The sequence below is a fragment of the Ovis aries genome, chromosome 24, assembly GCF_016772045.2.
Source record: "Ovis aries strain OAR_USU_Benz2616 breed Rambouillet chromosome 24, ARS-UI_Ramb_v3.0, whole genome shotgun sequence".
Lineage (NCBI taxonomy): Eukaryota > Metazoa > Chordata > Mammalia > Artiodactyla > Bovidae > Ovis > Ovis aries.
This window is the reverse complement of record NC_056077.1, coordinates 35,268,953-35,286,120: the sequence shown is the minus strand read 5'-3', so window position 1 is coordinate 35,286,120 and position 17,168 is coordinate 35,268,953. Positions and strand designations below refer to the sequence as shown.

Here is a 17,168-nt window from a genome sequence, read left to right as displayed (position 1 = left end):
TTCTTCCTGTCTGTCCCCTGATGAAGGATGCATAGTAAGACTCCTGGCCAAAAAAAAGCAGCGAAGTTTTAAGATCTGTTAGAACTACCCCCTTGCTTCTCATACCAGGCTTTTCACCGACATGCATCTTGGTGGCGGTTTTGAAGGCCATGTGATGTGGCCACCCCAGCCTGCTCCTGGAGGCTGCTCCAGTCCAGGTCTTCCAGTCTCCTGGGGTTGGCAAGCAGCGCACGGGTGCCCAGGTCCCTCCAGAGAGAACTCTAACCTCGGAGCCTGATAGCAGGAGACCCTTCGCACGTTTTCAGGTTCCCTTCCTGAAACATCTCCATTTACACGTGAAAATCAACCACCGGCTCCACGACAGGACAGGAGAGGGATGGGGCCTCGGCCATGGAGTGAAGCTGTGGGTTGCAGGTGCCCCCATTCCCCTTGCTGGGCTGCAGGACCAGAGCTGGTCCGAAGGGGCCAGGGGATGGTCAGGCTCTGACCAGTGCTGGGGTGACTGCAGCCGGAAGAGGAGGCCGCCTCTCCACCCTCCTCGACCAACCTGAAACAAACTCGGGACCCGAGGAGCGGAACGTTGGCAAGCCAAGCAAGCTGCTGCACATGCACTGAATAAAGGCCAGCCTGCCAAGATGGGCATCCGAGGCACTTGCTGCCCCACCTTCAGGGTTCTCCCTCTGGACTCCTGTCCCTGGCCCCTAGCCCAGCAGGAGAACTCACTGGTGGTGACTTGGTGACTTGGCTTGCAGTGGGGGCGGGGGCGGGGGTGGCGTCTTCCCCCCTCTGCCGTGACTGGGGTGGTCCTGGCACACGCGCTATCTAGACAGCTTCTCATCAGTTGCTCATCAGCATGCTAATTGCTGTATGACTAATTATGCCCTGAATTCCAGTTGATTTTCTTAATGAGACAGCTGGGTTAATTATGTAATCGTATGATTACATTAGCCCAGAGTGCCCTGGTGGAGGGGAGCGTCTGCTGCGTTCTGATGTCGTCACAGGGTTGGCGCTCCCGGGCCGCACCCCCTCTTCTGCGCACAGGTGGACTGGGGTCCAGGGGGTCAGTCTTTGTGGGTCTTTACAGTCCCTCACAGCAGAAGCAGCCAGCATTCCTCTGCCCTCCTGCACACACACACCAGCATCCCGCCGCCCGATGGAATCAGAGCCCCGATTCCCAGCCACACAGCTCCCCTCCCGACATGTGGTTGCGGCGCCCTCTTCCTCCTCCCAGGACGTACCTGCCTGAGGGCTGTTGGTGTGACAGTGACCAGGACGTCCACACCAGTGTCCCAAAGTCCCTGCAGAACCACGCTGGTCGTTCTACATGAGGTCAGAGCAGCCCAGGCGGGCCCCACCCTTATTCCCAGCATCCCCCTTACAGGTGCTATTTCACACCTTTCTTCAGCCCTGATCTCCGCACGACTCGTATTTCACTGAGAAGACACATGTGCTCAGAGGAGGGTGGCATCTCCCTCCACTGGCCAGCTCTCTCATCTGAGAGTCTGCTGTGCCCACAGAACCCACCTCTGACATTATGCTCCTCTTCAGACCCTCTCTTCCTCTGCAGGAGTGTGGGTTCCCCAGACTCTCCCTGGGTGACTCTGACTCTGTTAGGCTTGCAGACGCCATGTGGCCACAGGAGAGCAGCTGGTCCCCCACAGCACTACCTCCCATCAGAAATTAGGTGACATCTCCCCCTGCCCCCCACTCCCCGCCACCAGAAAGTAGATGACACCACCATGCACACAGTGGCTTTGGCCACAAAGGCAGGGGTCACCCTGTTCTCCTTTCCCTCTCTCACACCTTAGAGCTGATCTATCAGTGAGCCCTGCTGACTCAGCCTCCAGGATGCACCCCAAATCTGACCACTCACCCACAAGCCTCCGTTACTTCTCACCACCTTGACTCCACCTTCTCTGTCCATCCTTTCTACAAAGTCCACGGTCTGAGTGGACTTTCTGAGCTACTTCTGTTCATGTCCCCAACAGTAAAAAAAAAATTCAAATGTGTACCCCCCCAATATATACTATTTATTTATTTAAATGATGTTCATGTGTCATTACAGCAATGTATGAAATACATTGCCAGTCATGTACTAAAAACAGAATTTGAAGGATGTGATGAAGACTCAAAAGGACTTAAAATTTACATTTTATTAGCAGTACAAAGAAACATTTTGCTCTCAGTAAAAATATATATATTTTAAAATCAACCTCATTGAGGCATAGTCTATACACAATAAAACACCTGTTTTGTGTACAATTTGATACAGTGGCCAGTCAGATAGTCAAGATGCAGAACATCCATAACCCCTCAAAAGTTCCCTCACAATCTCAAATGCCAGCAACCTCTGATGTGCTTTCCGTCAACCCAGGTTAGGTTCATCATTTCTGAAGTTTCACATAAATGGGGTCCTTGGGTAGGTACTCTGATGCATCTGACTTCCTCCACTCAGTGTGGTGTGTTGGGGGTTATTCGTCCACATTTACTGGGGAGTGGTGATTCACTGTGTGGATGTAAAACAATTTGCCTTCACATCCACCTATTCATGGACTTTTGAACTATTTGTGGCTCTCGTGAATAAGCCTGCTGTAAGTGTTCATGGACAGCTGTATGTGGACGTCTGTTCTCATTTCTCTTAGATAAATAGCTAGGACTAGAATTCCTGGGGCATAGGGTGGGTGCATGTTTAGCTTGATAAGAAGCCGTCGAATGGTTTTCCAAGCAGTTGTGTCGTTTTAGCCCCTCCCCCAATGCGTGTGGGGTTCCAGGTGCTCCCTGTCCCCTACGCCATTTGTTGTCAGCGCTTTAGGTGTTAGACATTCTAGTGAGTGGAGAGCATATTTCGTTGTGATTTTAACTTGTGTTTTTCTCAGTGACTAATGATGCTAAATTTTTATTCATGCTTTTGGACCTTCATAGAACTTCATTTCTAAGGGATCTGTTTAAATCTCCTGCCCATTTTTTTAATTGGATTGTTTGGCCTACTGCTGAATTCTAACTTTTATATAGTCTAGATACAAAAGTCCTCTGTCAAATATATTCACTGCAAATATTTTCTCCCAGTTTCTTGCCATATAAAGAGCAGAAGGTTTTATTTTACTAAAGTCCAGCTTATTATTTCATTGATCTGAATGTCTATCCTTATGTTAATATTGTAATATCTTGACTCTTGGGCCTTTTTAGTCAGTTTTGAAATCAGATTATGTATAAGTCCTTACCTGTGGTCTGTTTTTTTCAAAATTGTTTTGGTTCATTGAGTTTCTATATAAATTTTAGACTTGACTTGTCAGTTTGTACAAACAAGGCTGCCGGGATTTTGATCTGGATTCCACTGTATCTATAGGTCAATTTGAGGGAAATTGACAACACTACTGAGTCTTCCCAGGAGTCTTCTTTTATCTGGCTTTTAAGATTTTCCTTTTATTCTTCTTTTTAGTAATTTGACTGCTTATTGGTGTTCTTTGCATTTATTCTGCCTGGATCGTGGTGAGTTTCTTGGATTTGGGGTTTATAGCTTTCTTTGAAAATTTTGCCACTTTCAAATACATGCCTCACCCCTTTTGGGGAGATGTATGTCAGATTGTTATTGTTTCACAAGTTGCTGCGGTTTTGTAACTTTTTTTTTTTCCAATCTCTTCTCTGTGCTTCTATTTAGATAGTTTCTGTGACTATATCTTTGGATTAGTTCTATGATCTTTTTTATTTTGCAGTGTCTAATGTGCTTAAGCCATTATAGGGAATTTTTTTTTCATTTCAGATATTATATTTTAAGTTTTAGAATTCCATCTGGTTCTTTATAGCTTCTATTCCTCTCCTTGTTCTGTTCATGTTTTTCTTTAATCCTTGAGCATGCTTATAATAATTGTTTAAGTCTTTGTCAGCTACTTCCATTATCTCTTATAATTTCTGGTTCTGTTTTTATTAACTGATTTTTTTCCCTTATCCTGCTTCTTTGCATGTCTAGTAATTTTTGATTGGATGTTGGACATTTTAATTATTAACTGGATTTTGTTGTCTTTCTTAAGAGTGTTGAAATATTTGGGGCAGGCAGTTAAATTACTTGCAGATCAACTCAATTATTCAGAGACATGCTTTATGCCTTTGGGGACAGGTCCAAACTAGCCTTTACTTTAGGATTAGCTTAGCCCTCCACTCTGGTGTGGCCCTTTGCTGTCTTCCACTGAATGTCCTGGCTGTTCAACAAGCCTCTCTTCTCAGGCTAGTTGTAACTCAAAAGCCTCCAAACACTCTGCAAACTCTAGGACTTGTTGACTTAGACCTTCCTTGCAGTTCTTTGCCCAGCCTTATGGAGTTTCACCTGATGTGTACGTATGTACCTTATCTTTTAGCAACAGATCTTAGATTATTCCTCTGCAGCTTTCTGTCTTTCTCTGCATATCTCCTTCCTTTCCAGTGCTCTGCCCTATAAATTCCAGGCATTTCAGCCTACTGGTCTTCTGAAATCTATCTTCTCAATCCGAAAGACCATTATGCTCTGCTTAGGTTTCCCTCTTGCCTATGCTGCAGTCCAGAAGGTATTTCCTGGCAGAAAGTCAGGGTGATCATAGGGCTCACCTTACTTGTTTCCCTCTCTCAGGGATCACCATCCTGCTCTGCTGGTTGTTCAACATCTGTAAATGGTAGTTTCATTTAGATTGCCTAGTAGGCCAGTTTGTGGCCAGAGGTCAGGTCTGGTGCCAGTTAATCTGTCATAGCCAGCGATGGAAATCTCCCAAGTTTTGTTCATTTTGTTGTTGGTTTCAATGGCTGCCATAAATGGCTGGAAAAGATAATCACAAAGATACATAGAACCAAACCAAAGCAGTATATTATTAGCGATCTTTACAAAAACATGATTTCTACCTTTGAAAGCTGCATACCAGTTATAAGAAAATATTAGTTGAAGTTCAGCTAGTGAATTTTTATTTACCCTGGTATTCAATTTTTCTTGCTAACTAGTCAGAAGATATCATATTTTTTATATTATCAACAAATGGGTTTGAAACCCCTTTTGACAAATATTTCTTTAGGTTTGAGTTAATTGATAATAGGTAACATCTATTGAGTATTAACTCCGAGTCTGGCAGTGTATACACATATTATGGTAATTAATCCTTACAACAACTTAATGCTATTGGCACAATTATTATGCCCAGTTTATAGATGAAGAGAGTAAGATATGGAGACATTAAGTAGCTTCTCTATGGTTGCACATTCAGTAAGTGGCAGAACTGGGATTCAATAGCATATAGTATGGCCCACACTCTAAACCATTTCTCTCTACTCCCTCTTGTTTGATATGAAGCATTGAGATATTTTTTTGTAGACAGTGTTGTCTTTGCCCATAAGTTTATGTGACGATGGGAACATTTCCAAATATCCGCTTTTAGAATGCTGTCACTGTAGATGAGTTTCATTCAAGAAGCAGTTTTTTTCCCCTCACTAAGTATTAAAACATCACATTTACTTCGAAGACATAGATTATGTGTTTATATATTTTTTAAATGTCTGCCAGGCAGCATATTACTGATAGCCATCTGCCATCACAGAACAGGGCAGCTCATTTAGAACACTTAGCTTTTTAAAAGAAAATTGTCTAACTCATCTTTAAGCTTAAAACTCTTAAATACTTTGCAACTAGAAAGCCAACAAATCCTTTCGTGGCACTGCAGTTTCCCTCTCATGCCTCAGTGGCTCATCTTGCAAGAGTCCTATTCTCTGAGGGCTTTGTCCGTCACAATAGAATTGAATCCAAATTCAGGCCCTTAGCTCACTTTAGACACTATTTTTATGAGACTGACACACTGCCTGCCGTGCAGCAGGACTTCTCCGACACAGTAATTTCAGCTCTGAAATTCAGTTTGATCCTTCTTCATATTGCCTCTCTCCCTCTCTTTTTTGTTCATATCTTTCTTTAAATCTTTGCACTCAGGTCTCCCCCTCTGGCAACTGGTCCTTTACCGCTTCCCCTTCCTTTCATCATACCTCACCAGCTTCTCTCTAGGCCCTATATATGCCTCCTCACGCCCATCCCTGGACCCTTGCATGGCCATTCCCTCTACCAAGAGTCTTCACGTTCTCTCCTCGTCAACATCCAGATCTCAACCTCAGGCTCACCCCCTCAGAGTCCCTCCCTGTCCATCTGTCTCCAGGACCCATTCACCATTCTCCACACCCTGTCTCCTCTCATCTTCACCCTTGGCAGTACTGCAAGCACCCTGTTTTGTTTGGTTTGCTGTCTGTCTGTCTCCCTCGCTTCAGTAGAATGTCAAGTCTTTGAGAACAAGCATTTTGTCTTGTTCACCGTCATGTCCCCCCAGCACCTGGCACAGTCTTGATATCATAGAGTGTGTACGTGGGTGCCAGCAGTTGGACTGAGCTGTTTCTGTGGCTGCACCTGGCCCTCCCCTGCTTCTAGCTCCATGCTGTTCCTTCCATGTGAATTTACTGCTCCAAAGTCTCCACAGGTCTCAACTCTGGCTCTTAAAAAAAAAGGTCTCCTTTTCCCGGTTTCTCCATCTGGAAACGGTCTTCCATTTGGCCCTTCTTGCTTTACATTTGTTGTTTGTGAACATGGTTTATCTCTGTGAGGTTGGGCCTGCCTGATTCACCTGGACGGCCACCCCAGTGTCTTACCCAGAGCAGACAGATGCTTAGGACAGACTTGTTATATTAGTACTTGAAGAGACAGTATAATTTAGTCGGCTGCTGGTCCAGGAAGCAGAAATCTTAATTAGACTTTTGCATACCTGTTTGCCTGGCCGACTTCTCTCCTCCCCATGTTCCCTGGGTGAGACGCCAGCGCCTGACAGGCTGCAGGTCCCCCTCCCCACCGACCTCTGGCTGTGACGGCTAGAATTAACAAGATAGTGTCCCAGGTACTTAGGCGAAGGTGCTGCATACATGCAGGCGATGGTCTTGTTGTTGTTTGTCATAATTACATTCTTTGAGTCCTGTGTTGCGTAATGAGCTATAACATGCCTCTCAGAGCGTTTCAGGAACAAACTATGAGACGGCTGGAGAACGCTTTGCAAGTCTGTCACGTCGGGAGCGTGGCGGTGGCAGTAAAGCACGTTGACTAGGAGGTAGCAGGGATTTCGTGTGTTCCTGTTCCACGGATGGGTGTGTGCTCTCACCTCCCCCAGACGATTCCCTAATGGAGCTGCTGAGACGGGCGGCTTGTGACGTTCAGAATAAGACCTAACAATACTTGTGTGGGGTTTAAATGGCATTGGAAATCATTAACGAGACAAAAAGCTATGATTTCCCCTAGATTAACATGCAGGCTGGGGTTTGGCATGCCGAAATTCATTGTTTTGGTCTCTAGCCCAAACATGCTAGAGTCATTATATTGTCATGTGGTAATTAGCTGTTCCTTTAATACAAGTAATAAAAATTAAGCCTAAGAGGTACTTTAGCAATGCCTTTTACATAATCCAAAACAATATTCAAACGCTGTAGGCGTTGAGTCATTCAACTGTACTGTAGTAAAGTTTGAAGTTTAATGCATAGAGATGTTTGAATCCAGTTCATTCTTTATTCTTTGACCAGTTTTGCTACTTAGGCGTTAACCTTTAATCATGTTAAATTAAATATACATGCCATAATGAATAATTATGAGCGTGCTAGAAGTTTCATTTACAATATAATGCTTTTGAAAATTTGTCTAAAGGTCCTAGTTACCATTCAGTTGACAATGTACATGCGGTTTTTATATGTCACTGAATTCCTTGCTGAATCAAACGAGGGAAACTTTTTTTATTCGAAGCAGATACAGTGGGTCCTGGCCTCTTAAAAGGAAGGGACTAGAAGAGTTGTCAACAGAAATTTTGGGGATGGAGGGCAGTGTACTAGCTTAGCTCTTTAAAAATATAATTTGGACTGGCAGTTGTGCCGGGAAACCCACAGGAGTTGACGTTCATAGAATTCTACAGAAGCACAGTGGCTCTCCTTCTCCTCAGTTCTTCCCTGATCTCTGTTTCAAGTTCAAGTTGTCATCGTACGTGGAGGGAGCCAAGGGCCTGCTGCTCTGTCTCCTTCAGGCCATTTGCCCGGCATGAGACCATGGTGGGAGAGAAGGGCATAGGAAGGTGTCCAGGGAAGACACTGGAATTCAGAAATAAAAAACTGCACCTGGAATGTTCTGAGGGTGCTCATTCTGTAGTATTGTTACCACGCCTACTTATAAGGAACCATATCCCTGAAATGGCTTTTGAGATCTAATTTAATATAAATATTTTAATGCTGATAAAAATAATCATGAGAGGCCACAAATGAGAAAGCAGTGATGTAGTCATAAGCTGTATATATGCACAGAATCAGTGCCCAGCCACTGGGGTTTCACGTGGTGGACAGTGTTGGATGCTGTACCGAACGAGCCCTGGGGCCTGAGTTTTGTAAACCCCACGAAGACACTGGCATCTCAGAGCACTCCTGGCTCCTGGTGGCTGTGCCAACTGAGGCGTGGTAGGCCAAGCCCTCCCTTCCAGGAACCAGGGGTGGTCTGAAAAATTAACAGCACTGGTATTTGAAAGTTAAGTGAGCGCTTGAATATATACCCTTGTTGATCCACTGGGCTCGGTGTTTAGCATTCCTCACCCAGAGACTAAATCTTTGCAGCCGTCTCACAAGTGATGCTGGCGTCCATACCAGAAATATCTTCCGTAATCTCTTCTAAGCCCAGCAGACTCGGGTATGCTTCTGCTCTGATGGGGCCCGAGAGTCCTAGAGGAAGTGCCCCACTGGGGCCCAGCAGGTGGATTATAAGTGCAGCAGAAATAAAAATAAAGACCCAGTTGATGCCAGAAGAACATTTAATATCTCTCCATTTTGTGCTAAATTAATGGTAAAGGCAAAGACCTCACTAGTACCATAAATTTCCATGTCCACAGCATCCGATTTTAGGTCCAAATCCGTTACAGGAATTGGAACCCCTTCCAGGGCCCAAGAGTGGGCTCTTGTCTAACACTCAGAAATGAATTTTCCTAGGAGACACGCAGGCTGACAAAGCAAGAGGCTTCATTGGGAAGGGACACCCAGGAAGAGAGCGTCAGGGTAGGGAGCCGAGGAGAACTGCTCTGCCACGTGGCTCGAGTCTCAGGTTTTATGGTGAGGGGATCCGTTCCCCGGTTTCTGGGCAATCATTCCAACTCAGCGTCCTTCCTGGTGGTGCACACTTCGCTCTGCCAAGATGGATTCCTACGAGGATTCTGGGAGGTTGGTAGGAGGTATGGACTGGTGTCTCCCCTCTCCTTTTGACCCTTCCTGAATTCTTCCATTTGGTGGTAGCTTGTTAGTTTCTTATCAGGACTTCCTGTTGTAAGATTATTCGTGTCAAGTGGTTACTATCATGCCTGGGCCAGGATGGGTAGTTTCGGTCAGTGGTTCACCTAATTAATCCAGTTGTTTTGCAAGGAATATGATGGTGGATAGCACATTGAATTGTCTACAAGGCCTCTCATAACTGGCCTAACTCTCCATTCTCCTACTGTTTGTACTATGACCAGTAGTGTGGAGGCCTCCTGGCTGACTGGCTCAGTGGCCCAGTACCGGTCACCATGGCTTGGTCACCAGGCATGCCTCTCACAGAAGGCACAACCACCATGAGCAGAAACTCGGGGTTCTCCTGTCTTCAGATCACCAGCTTGTAAATCCTGACTGTCTGCTGAGCCTGCTTCATCAGTTAAAGGATGGCCATGACAGAAAGTGGTCCTGTCCTGAAGAGGGGATCGTCTTTCAAGAGCCCCCTCAGGGGACCTTCCTTATTGGAAGGATGATCACTGATCTCACAGATCTAGGTCTGAGTTCTCTCTGCCCCTTGTTGTTGTTGCTAAGTCATTCTGACTCTTTGCAACCCCATGGACTACAACCCACCAGGCTCCTCTGTCCACGGCATTTCCCAGACAAGAATTCCGGAATGGGTTGCCATTTCCTTCTCCAGAGGATCTTCCCGACCCAGGGATCAAACCCACATCTCCTGCACTGGCAGGCAGATTCTTTACCACTGAGCCACCAGGGAAAGCCCTCTGCCCACTAACCAACTGGAAACCTGGACTCATCACCCTGCCTCCCTGAGCTTTAAGTTCTGACTTCTGCGAAAAGAACGAGATACATGTCACACATCTTTCTCCCAGGATTGTCCTAGGGCTCAAATGAGAAAATGTCCGTAAAAAGTGTTCTGTGATGAGCAGACGCTCTCCAGGCAGCAGCTCTCATTTCCAGCTTCACAAGAATTATTAGAAACCTGAGGCTTTCGGTGCCTTCTCTGAACGGGTGCTGGGAGATTTTTCCGGGCTCCCCCACACTGCCCCTGCCCGCCCCACCAGCCACCATGCATATCTCTCTCTCTTCCTAGCAGATCAGGGAATGAAAAATCCTTCAAGCGTCACACCAGGGCAGGGCAGTGAGCAGATCCCAGGGAGTCCATGGTCAGTCTCACCTCATTCTCATGCACTGGATTCTACCTGAACATCCCTTAGTGGCTGCAGAGATGAACCCTGTCCACCCAGCGGGGCCCCGGGAAGCTGACGGCCTGGGAGCCAGGTGGCCTGCTCCGAGCCTTTGCAAGGGTGGCTCAAGCATGTCCAGAAGACGGTGACCCGTGTGTCCCTCTCTTGCAGATCCCGTTCCCGCGCTGGACCTTGGGCAGCAGCTCCAGCTCAAAGTGCAGCGCCTGCACGACATTGAGACGGAGAACCAAAAACTTAGGGAAACTCTCGAAGAATACAACAAGGAATTCGCTGAAGTGAAAAATCAAGGTTGGTGGAAGACTCATTTGTTCCTTACTTTTTCTTTTCTTCTTTCTTTTTTCTTCTGTTCCTTTTTGCTTTTCTTTTCTTTCTTTCTTTCTTTCTTTTTTTCATTGCTTTACCCATACTGTTGGGACTAGCTCTGATTGTCACCTGTGTCATGGAGTCCAGGCGGGGTAAGAATCTGAGTCATTACAGAGAGATAATAATAACACTTAGCTATTGAGAAGGAAAACTTTTCCTCCACACTATGACCACATATGATTTTATTGCCTCCCTGATGGGACCAATCAGGAGTCTTTAAAAATTCTTCCTGAATCATCGTGTGATAGGGTCTGCCTTTAAAAGACAGATGTGTTGCCTGCAGGTGGCACATGTCAGATAAGCCAGCTTATGATCAAAGGGCCACATCCAATAAGTGGTTTAATAATTGCTGCCAATACATTAAGGCTTTAGACGAAGGCTCCACGTCCCCACACTTAAGAACCCCCGTGTCCTCGTCAGCGTTACCTGTTCATGACAAATCTAAAGGAGGAAAACAGAACAGCCTCTTGGTGTGGTTGTCCAGCTGTCAACAGGAGAGAGGACAAAGGTTGCCTGGCTTTTCCTGCCAAGGAAGACCGGAGAACTCTCTCCTACACCTAAGATGCAAACGTGTCCCATTCAGGCTTCCTTGTCTCTGAGAAAAGACGCTGCCCCATCTGACAGCCGCGGCAGGTCTCTGAGCCAAGTCCAAGTGGAAATGGGCCTCTTTGGTTTTGCTTGGGGTATGGGTGAGGAAGGTGACAGAAAAGAGAGCAACCTGCTTGAGGGACTTCCCCTGAGGGCTGCAGAAGGAATTACTTGACGACAATTTTTAAAAGTATCCTTGGAGGACTTCCCTTGGCAGTCCCAGTGGTTGAGACTTCGCCTCCCAATGCAAAAGATGTGTATTCGCTCCCTGGTGGGAGAGCTAAGATCTCACCTGCCTCACGGCCAAAACATGAAACAGAAATGATACTGTAACAAATTCAATAAAGACTTTAAAAATGGTCCACATCAAGAGAAATCTTTTTTTAAAAAAGAAAGAAAGGCTTTTTTAAGAAAAATTTAAAAATTAAAAGCATCCTTGGGTTCTGAGACCTTTGGACCCAGGCTGGTGAGGAGGGATCGTCCATGGAAAGGACCCAGGAAGAGTCAGGAAGGTCCTGGACAGTGAGGCAACAAGCCTGAAGGCCCCTTCCTGGGGGACACCCCCTCGTTCTGGCCCCACAGGGAGCGGAGAGGCTGCAGGCTGGAGGGACAGCTCAGTCCTACTGGGGAGCAAGGTGTGGACTTAGGAGGTGGGGGGTGTCCAGTGAGAGAAGTACTCCCTCCTGGCTCTGGTCAGAATCACCCACGTTCAGGGGAAAGAGAACCCGGAAATTCTGGTTCTGATGTTTCTACAACACCAACCCAAAGGGGGGGGATGCTTGTTGTTTCCTTCCAGCGACCCCTGCCATCTTATTTGGACAGATCCATCACCTGGGTTTCCTTCAGTATGATTTGGTTCTGGTGGAAGGCGTGCGCCCCCTCTCCACCTGCCTCATCACCCACCTCACCCCAGGGGCCAGTTGCCCAGTGTGAGGCCATCACCTCCCCAAAAGTCTCAACTGATGGGCATTTTCAAATGAAATGCAGAGCCCAAGGGTCTTCCCTGGCAGTTCAGTGGTTAGGACTCCACGCTTGCATTGCAGGGGGCATGGGTTTAATCCCTGGTCGGGGAACTAAGATCCCACAAGCCCTGAGGCGCAGCCAAAAAAATAGAAACGCAGAGCCCATGCCTTAAAAACAAAGGCTCTGAGGCCGGCAGACCGGGCCGGGGGTCCCTTGGTTGCCACCACTTCGCAGTGGGAGCAGAGCTCCTGAGTGTTCTCTGCTCCTCCACACTGCTCGCCCTGCCCTCCCCCTAACATAACTGCCCCCTCACTCCCACCCGCGCTCCACTCACACAGAGGGGCACAGCTGGGACACACCCAGGGCAATGTCCCGGCCCCCGGCCCAGGTGGCAGAGGAGGGACAGAGGCTCCAGGACAAGTCACCCCTGACTTACCAAGCAATCCTCCTGGGGTGGGGGTGGTGAAGAGACCCCGTCAGACAGAGTAGAGCTCCTAGCTAGTGCCCCAGTCTCCCCTGGAAGGAGCATAGATGGGTCAGGGGCTGCCCAGATGTCTCCAACCCATTGTTCAAAGCAGAGATGCCACCTGTTTACAGCCTGTAGACCGTCAACTAAAGAGAATATGCAGGTGTTTCCAGAGGTGACCTGTCATGTGTCTGTTTTGGACGCGTTCCACTCCCACCCAGCCTGCGCCCCTTTGCTCATGTATCACTAACCATTGTGCTTACAGGGCATTTCTTCCAAGCCTCAAACACTCAGCCCAAGAGGTAGGAAGCCCCATGTTCATCTCTCAGATGCCTTGCCAGGGTCATTGGTCTTAATTCCCTCTCTCCTCCTCCGAGGAGATCCCCCTGGTTCCATTTAAAGAAAAGCACCAGTTTCTTATTTTAACAAAAGAGCCTCTAGCTTTTCTCCATAAGCCACGTGGGCATAAACGCCCGGCTGTCAAGCTCCTGCCTGGGCCAGCATGTCCGTGCAGCTCAGGGAGTGGAAGCCAGCATGAGTTACAGCCCACAGGGACCAAGGCCACCAGTCCAAGCACTTACGGGAGCAGAGACCTGGCAGGCGACCTTGTCGCGTGAGCCTGGGGCCCTGCTGTTGCAGCCCCTTCATGGCCTCGCCCTCCTCAGCCCGCTGAGCGCCCACCGTGTCGGGTACTGGGACCACCAGCGCACTCAGTCCTGCCTCCTATGTGATGGATCCTCATCTGAGCAAGTGTAGTCCCTCAAGGGCTTCGCTCACCTTGGAGCTGGGGCTGCAGTAGTTGGCTGGGGGCCGGCCAGCCCCCATAGTGGCGGAGGTGTCCATGTCGAGGCAGGTAGAGTGATGCTGCCCTAGCCACCAACAGGTCTGAGTTAGGACCCTGCCCTGTTCATTGCATCTGCTCTTGTGTTCCCACTTTGGGCCCATAAACACAAACTTGGTGGAGAGGGGAGCCTGGGCTTTCCAGGGGGCCCTGCCACCCAAGAGGCCCTGAGTCCTAAGCACCAGATACCCCGGGGCTTCATCTCGCAGCACTGCCGCCTGGCACACGCCCTTCCTCCAGCATGGCTCCCCTGGGCCCTAAGTCATCTGCGCTGCACACGCAGCCCAGGTCTGCCGGACTCTGGCCAGGGAGGAGGCTGCTCTCGGCACCCAAGCTCCGGAAATGGTCCCTTCCAGCCAGGCAGATGTGCCCCAGACCCACTTAGTGCACTGTGTGTTTCATCACTTGTGAAACAGCAGGGCTGCAGGCCACGGCCAGGGAGGTCTGTGGGCTTCTTCCAAACTGTGCACACAATTATAAACTGTTTTCTTTATAAGAAAGTACTTAAACCTACACTAAAATGTTATTAATCTTCCCTCAGTAGAAGACTAATTTCAGATTCATCAATAAGATGATATTATATTTTAGCATTGATTTCCCCCTCTTCTTTTTCTTAAGTTGTATTAGAGAGACATAGTTCTTCTTCCCAGCAAAATCCATTGATCCTCCTCAACCTAAATGTTTAAAGTTCAATTTAACATTTAGGGAGTAAAAGGTCTCCGAAGGGACTCGTAACCATTGATTTTGTGTCAGGGTTGAAGAGCTAAAGTTTAAAACACACCGATCCTCCTAGGTAACGAAAGCCTAGTATATGTAGCTGTGTGGAACCATGCTTCTCTTACTGAAGTTTTTTTTTTTCCGCCCCTTCTGCAGAGGTTACGATAAAAGCACTTAAAGAGAAAATCCGAGAATATGAACAGACTCTGAAGAACCAGGCTGAGACCATAGCTCTCGAAAAGGAACAAAAGTTACAAAATGATTTTGCAGAAAAGGAGAGGTGAGCATGTTTTGGGGTCTGCAGGTATCTATGTGCCAATGTAAGGTTTTACTTGTTTATATCACAAGTTTTTTTTTTTTTTTTTTTAAAGCAATCCTGTGAAATAAGCCCAGGTTGGAAACCAGAATCCTAGCGGCCCTAAGGCAGTAGCCTCCAACCTTTTTGGCACCAGAGACCGGTTTCATGGAAGATAGGTTTTCCACAGAATTAGGGAGGTGGGGATCGGATGGTTTCAAGATGATTCAAGCACATTCCACTTACTGTGTGCACTTTATTTCTCTTATTATTAAATCGGCTCTACCTCAGATCATCAGGCGTTAGATCCTGGAGCTTGGGGGTCCCTGCTCTAGGGCACAATTTTGTTTGAAAACCATTTGTTTGTGTCCCTTGTTCTGTAATTTGTAAGATGGGCTTGAGTAAAGTGTACCAGTCTCTCCCCATTGGGGAATGGTGTCTGGTGGTCCAAGGGTGTGTCTGAGGGCTGCATGAGGTGGAGCTTGAGCACAAAGCTTGTGTAGTTGACACATGGGGGTTGTACCCAAGGTAAGATGAGAGGGGCAGGACCATCTCCTGCTGCCTGTCCTCTCTAGGAAGCCCTGGGCGACCCCAAGCTCCCACTGCCTTCTTCAGTGGAATGTTAGTATTTAACAGCTCCCTCTGCCTCTGTCTGTCTCTCATACACACGCACACTGTCTTGGTTTGTTGGCACTGGTATCAGTAAAATGTGTTCATGCACCATCTGGGGGTTGTGAGTGTTAGGTTTCCACCGTCCTGCTTCACCCAAAACTTTGCCACAAATAACGAGTTGGGTTTTCAGCTAGTGTGACAACTTAATGAAAGTTAGATTTCCTGTGAAAACCATAAGGACTGTTGAAGTCACCAATTCAAATTGCACAAGTCAGGCTCTCAGAACTCTGGTGAAGCCAAGATGTAAAAATTTCAGCCTGCTGTGGAGAATCATGAGACCATTAACAAGAGGCACTACATGTCTGGTTACAAGTGCGAGGCAGGCCCATGATGGCATCCTGTGGCTGTTTCCCGTGGATTCGGAAGCAGCTGCTCAGACTTCCATGAGGCGGGCCGGTGGAGCTCTCCAGCATCAGCAAGGCCTCTCTGGGGCACTGTGAAGCTGGCTTCATTTAGAAAAGAGGAAGAATCCCTGCTACACTCACTGCCAGGCCCTCTCGGGGCATCATCTCACCTAGTGTCCAGGATAGAGCTGCCAAGCTGACGGTCTCATTTTTCAGGTGGAGAGACCAGGCCTTAGGCTAGGGACCTGCCCCTACTCTCCCACCCAGGCACCCAGAGGTGGGGCCGGAGCCAAACCCACCGCTGCACCCTGGCCTCCTAAGGTCCTTGCTGCAGGACCAAAGCCAGTGTCTCAGGTCAAGCCCAGCTCTGCAAGGAACGCCGCACCCATACTGCTGGGAGAGCCCCACAAAGTCAGGGCTCAGAAGGACGAGTGGACTTTTGACCCAGCAGAGGTGGAACTGCTGCTAAATATGTCTCCTCGGAAAGTACTTCATGCCCAAAGAGATTTCTCACCATATTACTGAAAATTGGGGGACAGGGGACAATGCAAGTCATTGAAATGCCCTGCCAACAAGAAATGGATACATGAGAGATAGTTTTGTTGAATTTGCAGTAACCCCAGAAATGAACCTGGCATAATAAGAAGTGAAAAATGCATAGTACAGAATTATAGACAATGTGGTTACATCTGCACAGAGCAAAGTCATGCTTTATAGAAGTGTTACAGTAAATTCCTATAGAAATTTAACATCATTAAGTTGATTTTTCAAATTAGGTTAAAAGATTGATTATATTGAAAGATACAAATAGTTGACCACTGGGGGTGGGGGATAATGCTAGATCTTTATCTCATTCTTTACCAAAAAATTGAAATGGATTAGAGTTTAAATGTCAGTAATTAAATCATATACATACGGGAAGAAAACATGGGCATTTACTTTGTTTTTAATGATTTTGGAATGGAGAAATCTTTCTAAGCATAAAAGAAAATTTGTATAAATATGACTGCCTAAAATTTCATACAGACGTTTAAAAACAAATAAAGATGAATAACATTTTTATACCATCAAAAAACTAGGAAGAAATATTTGCACCACATAAAAGAAAGGGCTAATTTTCCTTACAAACAAAGAGCTCTTACAAGTTGATAAGAAAAAGTCCGCACTACAAAAAATGGGCAGAGGAGAGGAACAGACAGTTCATACGAAAAGAAATTTTCAGCTTTATTCCACAGCAAAATTAAGTTTAATTTTACCCAGTGTTGGCACAGCAGAACACTCAAATGTTGTTGGCAAGAGTTTAAATTGGTGAGGTTCATTTTGTTGGAAAGTTTCTGATTATCTATCAAAACAACAAAAACAATTGCACACACCCTTTATCATTGCAGTTCCTCTGTTTGAATTTTATTCAACAAATTCACTATCAGAATTATGCAACAATACCTAT

At 46.9% G+C, this 17,168-nt stretch overlaps 1 protein-coding gene across 5 annotated transcripts in view; it reads left to right on the top strand.

Moving 5' to 3' along the window:
* Positions 1 to 17,168, top strand: part of CUX1 (cut like homeobox 1) — a 350,788-nt gene that overhangs the window by 196,623 nt on the left and 136,997 nt on the right. For all 5 annotated transcript variants that reach the window (XM_012104509.4, XM_004020987.5, XM_012104502.5 and 2 more), the window contains exons 5-6: positions 10,623 to 10,760; positions 14,567 to 14,690. In XM_012104509.4, coding sequence (XP_011959899.2) covers positions 10,623 to 10,760; positions 14,567 to 14,690 — 262 coding nt within the window. The remainder of the gene's footprint in view (positions 1 to 10,622; positions 10,761 to 14,566; positions 14,691 to 17,168) is intronic.